This window comes from Lolium rigidum, chromosome 4 (genome assembly GCF_022539505.1).
Source record: "Lolium rigidum isolate FL_2022 chromosome 4, APGP_CSIRO_Lrig_0.1, whole genome shotgun sequence".
Lineage (NCBI taxonomy): Eukaryota > Viridiplantae > Streptophyta > Magnoliopsida > Poales > Poaceae > Lolium > Lolium rigidum.
Window position 1 is genome coordinate 166,935,215 of NC_061511.1, and position 11,589 is coordinate 166,946,803.

An 11,589-nucleotide genomic window follows, 5' to 3' on the forward strand; every position below is an offset into this window, starting at 1 on the left:
GAAGGTTTTCCGTATCGTGGTTTTTCGCATCGGGGTTTCGCGACGGAGGCTTTAAGTAGGCGGAAGGGGCGAGTCGGGGGCCGACGAGGGGCCCACACCACAGGGCGGCGCGGGCCCCCTTGGCCGCGCCGCCATGTGGTTTGGCCACCTCGTGGCCCCACTTCGTATGCTCTTCGGTCTTCTCGGAAGGTTCGTGGCGAAATAGGCCCACGGGTCTTTGTTTCGTCCAATTCCGAGAATATTTCGTTACTAGGATTTCCGAAACCAAAAACAGCAGAAAACGAGCAATCGGCACTTCGGCATCTTGTTAATAGGTTAGTTCTAGAAAATGCACGAATATGACATAAAGTGTGCATAAAACATGTAGGTATCATCAATAATATGGCATAGAACATAAGAAATTATCGATACGTCGGAGACGTATCAGGGATGCATAAAGTTATCACCGTTGCATGTTCATAGGATGAGGGATAGCGGGAGTGACATAAACATTGTCTCGATTCTTAGATGTATGCTAACGGCGGGGGGGGGGGGGGTCCAATTATGGGACATTTAAACTTACAACGGTGGTTGGACTTCATGTCTCAATAATTCCTTTGTTTGCACATTTTGATGGACTTAGGATCAATCACTAGGGGTGTATTTGCGCATATTAATGGCTACACCTATCTATGGCTCCTCCATATAAGAAACACTAAAAGGACTATAATGAGCTTCACTAATTTTGATAGCCACACAAATGAAATAGCAATTTGCCTGAACACTTGCTCTCTTGAGTTACTTCACTTCAATTTCCTTCATCTCATTGCACTTTACTTTATTGCATATTTTTTACTTGCATTTTAATTTCAGCACTATTAGTTTCTAATAAAAACCTCTACACACATACCATATCTCCTAGATTTGCATAGAAGGCCATATAAGTGGGTTATAGGGCTTTAGAGAATAGATAGTTTACCTTCAGCTCTTCGTGGGTTCGACACTCAAATACTTATCGAATTGTACTATGGTGATCCCCTGCACTTGGGGGTTATCAGATATACGTCATTTGTTGATGTACTCCTTGTTATTCCCATCTCTCATGTTGGTGTTGCCTGAATACCCACTATCTATAGTAGACCATGCTGGTTTTCGGCAGTTTCTCCATGCACTTCAACCGCTATTCAAGCTGCATACAAGAAATACTTATAGGTATAACCTCCTATGGTTTTATTTAATTTATTTGATGTTGACTTTTTTGTTAGCAATGATTAAGTAACATATATTATGCTCTTCGTTTGTTTTATTGGAATGATATTGTGGAAAATTTCAAGAAAGAAACAAAGAAGGAAATTGATTACATGACCAACATGAACCAATCAAGGGTAGCTATCACCACAGGTATGTGGACTACTGATAGCACAAAGAAGGGTTATATGGATATCACACAACTCATTTTGTTGATGATTCTTGGAAGCTTAGGAGCATTATCATGAGGTACTAATATGTTCTGTTGTTTAGTATATGTTGTTGTTACTATGTGCTGCTGTTTAGTATGAGTTGCTATTTAGTATGTGTTGTTGTTTAGTATATGTTGATGTTACTATGTACTGCTATCCAGTATGAGTTGCTTTTTACTATGTACTGCTGTTTTATAATGTGTTGTTGTTTTTGACCATATGTGGAATACTTCAGGTTTATATATGTTCTAGCTCCACATACTGCTGATGTGATATGTCAAGAGCTATACGACTCCCTGCTTGAATGGAATATTGATGAAAAATTGACGGCCGTGATAGTGGATAATTGCACGACCAATGACAAGGCAATTGATTTGATCATGGGGAAGATAGGGAAGAAGAAGATCCCTTTGGAAGGTACTTTGGTGCATATGTGTTGTTGTGCACACATCTTAAATCTTATAGTTAAGGATGGCTTGGATGTTATGAAGTCAACTATAGTAAACATCAGAGAAAGTGTGGCATATTGGACGGTCACGTGACAAAGGATAGAGAAGTTTGAGGAGATGGAAAAATTTAAGAGAGTTAAAATAACAAGAAAGCTGATTCTTGATTGCAAAACTAGGTGGAACTCTACTTTCGAGATGCTAGAAATAGCTTTGCCATATAGAGCTATTTTTGAACGTGCAAAACAAACTGACAAGCAATATGAGTATTTACCTGCTGATAAAGAGTGGGAGTTTACTGGGGATGTGGTAGTTAAACTTAAATTGTTCTATGATAACTAAGCTATATATTCTCAGGAACTAAATATGTGACTGCTAATATTTACTCCCCCAAACTATGTGAGATTAAAATGAAAATGAGACAATGGGGCACTTCTAGCAACCCAATTATCAAAAATATGTTAGAAGAAATGACTACTAAATTTGACAAGTATTGGACGAACATTCAAGGTCTAATGGGAATGGCTACACTTCTTGATCCTCGATACAAGAGGCACATGTTGACAGCTTGTTTTGCCATGCTCCATGGAATTGAGCCATCTTCTTATGTGTGCATTGAGTTGGTTGATGATTTAGTTGCTAGACTACATGCATTGCTAGAAGAGTATAAAGTGGAAGAAAATGTGTATCAACCATGTGGAGAATCGATTTCTTCAAAAACTTATGCAATCATGAATGTATTGAATGAAATTGTTGCCAAGCAAAGTCCAACAACAACTAAGCTACAAGGTGAAATAGATATGTACTTGTCAGCTACCTTAGTGCCTTGCACAGATAAATTCAATGTGTTGGATTGGTGGAAAGTGGATGGAATGAGGTATCCAACATTAAGGAAGGTCGCAAGAGATGTTTTTGCTATTCCTATGACAACAATTGCTTCAGAGTCAACCTTTTGCACAAGTGGCAGAATATTAGTGAGCATAGGAGCCGCTTAACACCTGATATGTTGGAGGCTTTGATGTGCTCCCAAGATTGGCTTAGAAACAAATACAAAGGTGCGCAAATATATTAGTTTATTCATATTTTCTGTTTATGTAAGCATTACTAATATTGTCTTTTCATGTGTGCTAATTGTTTATTGTAGATTCTATTAAAGGGGATGCTAGCTTTTGGACTTGCCTTCAAGATATCCAAGAGGGGGTGGAGGTTAGTAATTACCAACTTGAGTATTTGACTACATCTTTTACAATGCAAATTCTAACAGTGAATGTAATCATTTTTTCCACTAGGACTTGGCTCTTTGAGATGTGGAGGCATGGTCTTGTCAAGTCACATAGTTAAGATTAAATAAAGTGGCGTGTCACGGTCTCTATTTTGCTACTATTTGATTGTTCCAGTTTATTTTGGTTGAACTTGTTATATTGTTGAGACTTTATTGTAATGCTTATTTGTGGCCTTATGTACGATCAAATTAGAGTTTGTTAACTTAAAGTGATGACTATACGCTGCTATTTATTATTGTTTTCCATTCATGATTTGTTGTAGTGCATGTAAAGTGTTATTATTTGTAATATGCCACTTTCATAAATTATGGTTATACATTGTTTATGATTATTTTTTTGCTCAATTTGATGTGTTGTAAACCCTGGTAATTTTTACCCGCGGTATTTACCCTACCGGGTGATGGGTATGGGTACGGGTGACGGGTAAGATCGAGGGTGATAGGTACGTGCGGGTATGGGGTGGATCCACCCGTACCCATACCCTGCGGGTGCCATCCCTAGCTACAAATGAGAAGACATTACGTTAGTTGAGTTCATCATAATAGAATGAACACGCTCAACGAAGAAGTGATATGCAAAGCACACCATGAGGTGTGACTTCAGCTGCTCCTTGTCCATCATGGTGGCACAACTCCCGCTAAAAAATGTCACTCCTCGAACATTCTTAACCTTGCACACCTTTTCCCACCTAAACCTCCACTTGCTCATGTGGTTGTACACTTGAGTAGGGGTGACTGAAACACCTGTAAGTCAAGAACATCGTTACACACTCTTCAGATGTTGTTCTTTGAAGCCACGAGTACAGTCAACCCCCTGTTGAGTACCTCAGAAGCCCTGTTCAGGACAAACTCTAACAGAGGCGCTACCGACACCATATTTGGTTTGGGTTGAAACATATATGAATGAGCTAGCGCCTTGTCAAGCTCCAGCCATGCCATAGATGGCTTGTTCATCGGGTCGGGAGAAGGCGGGATGGCCTACACAAGACGAATGAACAATGGTAAGTATGCCATTCAATTGCGCATGGTTCATTGACCAACACAAGCCACTAGAACAACGGTAATCATGACATAGAAAGCTTACAGTGAGCGGAGCAGGAGTAAGCGCAAAGGTTGGTGAGCTGGACAGAATGGAAGGCAACACCACCGTGGCTGTGCTCGACGGAGTGGAAAGTCTAGGGTAGATTTAACACTTAAAACCGTGAACTGGTCAATCTATAGCACTACTTAAATTCACTAAGGCGGGTAAAAATGGTTCCATAAATCTGAACCACCATCTACGAATTCAATCTACCACATCTACAGTTAGATCTACGCATATTTACCCTGCATACACATGTACCACATCCAGGGTTTGAGCTTTCTTACCGAGACCGGGAAGAGAATCCCGGAACAGAGGTCCGATAATTGTTTCAGAAACTGTGGCTTGCTGCCTTTTTGTTTTGTTTTAAACGTGGAAGCAATGATATGTTTCGGATAAGAGCAAGTACAATAGAGTCCAGTCAGCTGACTATAAGACATTAAATAATATATTTTAGATGAGTTGGAGGAGAGAGAAGAGGAGAGAGAAGGGAGGTGGGCTACTATGCAATAGCCAAGCTCTTGCACGTGCTCCTAGACACCTTGTGAGAGTGAAATGTGGGCCGTATATTAGTAAAGTACTACATTTTTATAGCCAACTATTGTACATGTTAGCTATATGATGGCTATAAATGATATGACATCTTGTTATAGCCAACAGTTGGCTATACTATTGGAATTGCTCTAACTGGATAAGGACCCCGTGGAGCAAGGGAGAGCAGGTGCCGATAAACCAAGGACAAAAACCATTTATGAGCTAGCATAGCAGCTCGCGCTTTCGACGAACAGGAACAGGTGATCCGACGATCCAACGGCGAAAACGAAAGGAGACGACCGCAAGGAACCGCGTCCACGCGTGTGTGAAGGCAGAAAAAGCCGTGACGCGCAAGCCGCTCGCCGCCCCTCTCCTCCCCACCCACGTAATATCCCCGCGCGAATATCCGCCACGTGGACGGTCGCACGCGCCGAGCTCGACCACCTCCTCAACCAATCACCACTCCACAGTCAATCCCCTCCTCCCTCCTCTCCTCTCATCACCACACTTCGCTTCTCCTCCCAGCCCACCTCTCATCGCCATCCTCTCCTCCTCCTCCGGCCAGCCCAGCTGCTACCTCCTACCCTACGCCGGCGCCAGCGCTGGCGACGTCGGGGATGATGAGGCGGTGCTCGCACTGCAGCCACAACGGGCACAACTCGCGGACGTGCCCCAACCGCGGGGTCAAGATCTTCGGGGTGCGCCTCACCGACGGATCCATCCGCAAGAGCGCCAGCATGGGCAACCTCTCCCTGCTCGCCGGATCCACCAGCGCCGGCGGCGCGCCTCCCCGCCGACGTCGCCCACGACGCCGCCGCCGAGGGATACGCCTCCGACGACTTCGTGCAGGGGTCCTCCTCCGCCAACCGCGAGCGCAAGAAAGGTGACCTACTCAACCCCTCCCTCCCTCTCTCTCATCCCCGCCTATCCAAAACCGTCTCCTTTCGTTACCGCCGCCGCACATAATAGATCCTCTCAGCTCCAATTATTATTTTTTGTTCGTGTATACGATACTTCTTGTCCGGTGCTTCCGTGTGTGTAGCTTTCGATTCAGATGGTACCATTAGCTTCCAAATATCCACTTGCCAGAACCTTCAATTGCAATTCGTACTGTACTACAGTAGTACTATGGAGTAACGATTTTGACAACTTGCCACTTGAGCTGATAAGCAGCTTCCCGCATTAATTGGCGCAACGATGACGTGTAGACCGTGGAGGCCGTTCCCGTTTGATTGGATCATGACTTGCTGACGGCGTTTTTAGGCTGACCATAGTGCAAGTATCATAGCTAGTATCATACATACTAGGCCCACAAAAAAGATGATGTGGCATCTAATTAAAGAGGAGAAATAGGATTAGAGTAACATAGGTGGATACTGTATCATAGCGCACGTTACGAGAAAAGTAAATGCCAAATTGATCTTGTACATAGATTTACATTGAGATTCTACAAAACAATAAATTTAGAAGTTTATGATACTACTCTATAATACCACCCACTATAGACATAGTATTATAGACAAATATCATATGCATGATACTAGTATATGATACTATGCACTATGACCAGCCTTAGAAGCTCAGCTCTGGATAAGGAGGTAGAGGGATGGTACAAGGGGATAGGAATACTAGTGCTGTTATTTATTGCGCAACAGACTTGTAATTTCCCGAAGTTAATAAGCAAGAAGAAAGAACGAAATGACGGAAACATAACATGTAGAAACGGTTGTGGATTGTCTTGAGCAACGACGATACTTGATTCACTAGAAATTTGGCTTTGTCCAGTGCCTCCGAAAGCATGTACAGAGCCACATAAGGGCTGAGCTAAACAAAGTAACGGAACAGTCTTACCTTGGCATAAATGTGGTACTCCATTGTCATGCAATCTGAGCGTTGCTGTTTACCTGTATAGCTGCAATTAATGTATATTGGTGGTGCACAAAGCTTGACTCTCTTCATTCATTCTTGTCAATCCCTCCTGAACTAAAACCACGGCAAGAATTATGGAACACAGGGAGTAATTCACAAGTACTTAGTTGATAACCAGTGACCTCATATGTTTAATTTCGGTTATCATATTCTCTCAAATAAAAAAAAAGTTTCGGTTACCATAGATTTGGGTTCTAGTGTTAGTCAAGTAACAGTAGGAAATTCGTCAAAGCAAAACATTCTACTTTGAGCGCCCACCAATTTGGTATTATAAACAACACACTAGAGACGGTAACAACATACTGTAGATTGGGTTGCCATTTGCTCGTTTACTATCTCTGACTAGGCTAGAAATTTAGAGTGCAGTTCGGTACTGCTCTCTTCTTGACCTGCAATGTAACTTTCTCAGGGGAAGAAAAACATAAAATTTCTACCATTCCCCTTTTTTTTGCATGGCATAGACTCCTTTTAGTTTCCTTTATCTTGGAAGTCCCAACGGAAATCATCAGTTCGTAAGAGCGCATTGGTCTCCTTGTGCATGTTATTTTGGGGGGCCTATTTTCCTTCCCCCACTTAGTATTTTCATGTGGTGCTGGTTATTTCCTTGTATTGTTTCATACTTACATTTAATAACTTCAACTACTAAGCTTTTCGGTACTCTACTGATTGCCAGATCATCATTTTGTGTTCACCAGCTTCTAGTACCTTCGTTTTCTTCCAGAGCTGTTTTTTTGGGGTAGTTTTAATGCGTTGTGATATATTCCATGCATTGTTTTATAGGAGTACAATAATGATGTGTAGATTTTTCCTATACTTCTGTTTATAAGTCTTCTGTATATCAGTTCACAAGCTGCATGTAGCTTTGGTTGTTTCTACCGACCTGCATTGGCTGCATGTATGTTTTATGTGCATGTTCCTGATTGAGACGACTTTTGGGCAGGTGTTCCTTGGACTGAAGAAGAGCACCGGAGGTTTTTGCTTGGATTGCAAAAGCTTGGAAAAGGTGACTGGCGTGGAATCTCCCGTAATTTTGTGGTCTCAAGAACACCTACTCAAGTAGCAAGTCACGCTCAGAAATATTTTATACGCCAAGCCAATATGAGCAGAAGAAAGAGAAGGTCTAGCCTTTTTGACTTGGTGCCTGATGAGGTAAGTTGCTTGATCTTACTATTGGTTGTTACGCCTTTATGACATAAGTTGGCCTGATTCTGTTTTCGTAGTACATCAAAAGGGTATCGCTCATTTGTGTGGTAGCAGTTCCAAACTTACAGTGTTGCTTCCTTAGTTCCTTATGCTAGAACTTGCATGAACAGTTGTGGACACTATTTAATCTTGCATTTCATTAGGAAAATATTTCTTTGCACTTTGTGTAGAAATCAGAACTGAATAGGTGTTGTGTCCTTTACAGTCTGACCTACCACCCCTTCCTGGGCATCAAGAACTAGACGCCCAAATATTAAATCAACCACCACTACCTCCACCCATGGAGGAAGAGGAGGTTGAATCGATGGAATCAGATACTTCTGCCATTGCAGAGAGTTCTTCAGCGTCTGCCATCATGCCAGAGAATTTGCAGTCGAGCTACCCAGTGCTAGTTCCAGCATATTTTTCACCATTCTTGCAATTCTCAGTTCCTTTCTGGCAAAATCCGAATGATGGAGATGATCTTGGACAAGGAACACATGAGATTGTCAAGCCTGTCCCGGTTCACTCAAAGAGTCCGATCAATGTTGATGAACTGGTGGGCATGTCGAAGCTAAGCATAGGGGATGCGAAGCAAGATACAGTATCTACTTCTCTTTCCCTTAAAATGGTAGGAGGTCAAAATAGACAATCAGCTTTCCAGGCAAGTCTCCCAACGAGGGCTCAGGCGTGAGCACCCTCAGCACACAAACTGCATTTAGACGAGATCCTGGCAAAATAAGCTTTGCCTCTTCTTTTTCTTTTTAAGATTAACCGTGCTCTGTAGTCTATCAATGTGCCCTGTGTTGTAAGTTATGTTATGTATGAATGCATCTGTTGTTTGTATGGCACACATGATATATGCCACTGCTTGTTAACATAACCATTAATGTTAGTGCTAATCTCCGTGGTTGTACTGTAAACTCTTATATAAGAAACAAAAAATACTATATTAGCCAGTTTGAACTTTGAAGGGAGCTCAGCTCATTCTGCTCTATATCACGGTCTTCAGTTTTTGTGAAGATATTGGAAATGTGGAGCTGGCTATGAAGTCACTCTCTCAGGATTTCATTTATGGTAGCTAAGAAGCCACACAATATATTTTGTCGATGAGTGTTGCATGATTTGTTCTTATTGGTGGCATGTGTCTATATGTTATTTTATGTCTTCGTGGCAAGTACAAACTGATTATTGGATTCGCCTTATGGACATGCTATATTGGGATGTTCCCTAGGACCGTACCTTTCAATCCTGATCCTGGATTTGCACCCCCTTCCATTATGCACCAAGTGTTGGATGTGTGGTTGGTGATGGTAGTGGTTAGTGGCCAGTCCCTTTCAGATATTGATATATTTCCAAACTGTTGGGTTATGTATGAATCCATTATTTGACCAGACAAGTACCTGACACTTATATCTTTAGCAAAAGTCATTATGCATAATCATGCAATCTAGAGCCTTTGAGATGGGATTTACTTATCTCTCCTGCAAATGAAAGTGACTTCATATACTCTTACCATTTAAAATGACCATACGTAGGACCTGGCAACACCAACTCCAGGGCTGTCAGCTAATGGCCATAGAGTGGTAAATCATCTGTTCCATTTATTTTCTTATTTTTTCTTTTGTACGAGAGAAGATCCTGGCAATTATTACCAAGCGAGTAGTAAGTTAATACATGATGAATGGAATGATGCACTTCCAACAATCTTTACCTATAAAAAGGAATCTCGAGACTCAGGGTCTGCATTTCTTAGAGCATCTCCACTCGTCTCCCCACAGAGCACCCCACGGTCACTTTTTTTCATCCGGACGGCGAAAAACGGCCAGTCAGGCCCCCAGTTCCTCGTTTTGGTCCGGATTTGAGCCTATTTTCGTCCGGACTCCCCATGCCATCCTCGGTTTCCCGGGGATCTCCCGGGGACTCCGGATGAAGCTAAACCAACCGCCCACGCCCACGTGTCTCCTCTTTCGTCCGGATTCCCTGAGCCATCCTCTTTTTTCCCGAGAAACGCCGCTTGGGGAGCACATGACTGGGAAACTACTCCTCCCCACGTCAAATCTTCCTCCAATCCGGACGAAAATTTCGCCGGATTTGGACGTGGGGAGCGCCAACGAGTGGGGATGCTCTTACTCGCTTACACCAGAATGAAGAAAATTAGGATGTTCTATTTTAGCTATTAGCACTTTCATATCATTACTCTTACCATTTAGCCGGTTTTGTTCAAGCAAGTACTGAAATTACAGACGTGAACCCGTTAGCTTCAGATGGTTAAACAAAAGGATTGAGAAGGGCTGGGTGCTAGAGCGCAGGATGCGTACATAGGAATGAGAGGTATTAGGATGACTTGACCCGCTGAATTTCTGATTGGCACAGTGAATCCACTTTCCAAACATGTCCTTTTAGGCCTGATATTTTCCGTTGCATTTGTCAAAACGGCCAATCAAGCAAGCCATTCTTCCATGCTCTATCAAGGTTCAGTTCATACAAGAGAACTGGGCTGCGCAGCTGCGGGGCTCCGGTTTTTTCCCTCTCCCAGACGCAACTCCGAGTAAGAGCATCCCCAACAACGTCCTCCAAAGCGTCCTCAAACGGCGGCGGCGGATCGAGCATTTGGGGAACGTGTTTCCTTCGTGCCGCGTTTGAGGGAAGTTTCTCCCCAGCTGCATCCCCAAACGTCGCCCCCAAACAGAAATTTGAATAGTTTACATTTAAAAGAGATCGTTGCCGCCGAAGTCATCGCGATCAGGGTAGCCGCGATCAAGGTACTGGACGCGCGATCATATTACACACCGGTGGTGCAAGCTAATAAGACACAAATTAGAAGAAGAGGTTGGGTGACGCCGATGACGCATCCTAAGTTGACGTAGGCCCGTCGATCACGACGACCTCGTCGTGCTCTGCCCGGTGTGCCTGCTCCGTCGCCGACGTCGAGACATATGCCGATGCCGCTGACGCTGGTGTACTAGGACGCTGTCGCAGACGCGTCTTGCTCCAGGGGCGGGGTTGCTGCCGCTGCCTCGGTAGTCACCATTTTGGCTTCATGTCGTCGAGGATCATGTCTTTGTAGAAGTTGTGCGCCGCCTGCAGAGACATTAATCCTCCAGAACCGTCCACTTGGGGCCTCGTGTGCCCGAGGCCTTCTTCTTCCTCTTCTTCCTCACGCCGGCCGCATCAACCTCCACGAGATCATCTGCATCCTCCGCGGCACTCGTGTCCTCGTTGTCCTCTTTGTCGCCACCCTCTTCGTCCTTGTCGTCCTCCACCCCCTCCTCCTCCTCCTCCTCCCCCTCCTCCTCCTCCTCCTCCTCCTCCTCCTCCTCCTCTTCCTCAGCACCGGTGCCCTCGAATTCAAGCGGGCCCCTGCGGCCAGTGGATGGGGCGCCGTCCGCACTGGCCCTTGGCTCGTGCAGGGGCGCTTGATCGTACGCCGGGGAGTAGAACACGGTGTTGGGGTTGAAGCCGCCATGCAACAGCGTATCCTCGTACTGCGGCGACAAGTTAGGCGTCATGCACCCGGGAGTGGCATAGGGGCCATCGTTGTAGAAGCCGGATGTCGACGGGGACAACACTCCCGGAATGTACGCTGGCCCTGATGTACTCTATGGGATCGCGTTGCTAGCCGCGATACACGCGGCCAGCGCGTGCTGGTGCGCACACATCGCCACCGTCTTCTTCTCCAGATGCGCTGCCCTC

At 44.3% G+C, this 11,589-nt stretch overlaps 1 protein-coding gene across 1 annotated transcript; it reads left to right on the plus strand.

Annotated features, from left to right (window-relative positions):
• Positions 1–5,264: 5,264 nt before the first annotated feature.
• On the plus strand, positions 5,265–8,859 carry LOC124706252 (transcription factor MYBS3-like). The gene is given in 4 exon segments (XM_047237906.1): positions 5,265–5,572; positions 5,574–5,665; positions 7,652–7,860; positions 8,120–8,859. Coding segments are annotated over 4 exon segments (942 nt in total). The 5' UTR covers positions 5,265–5,399; the 3' UTR covers positions 8,588–8,859.
• The last annotated feature ends 2,730 nt before the right edge of the window (positions 8,860–11,589 follow it).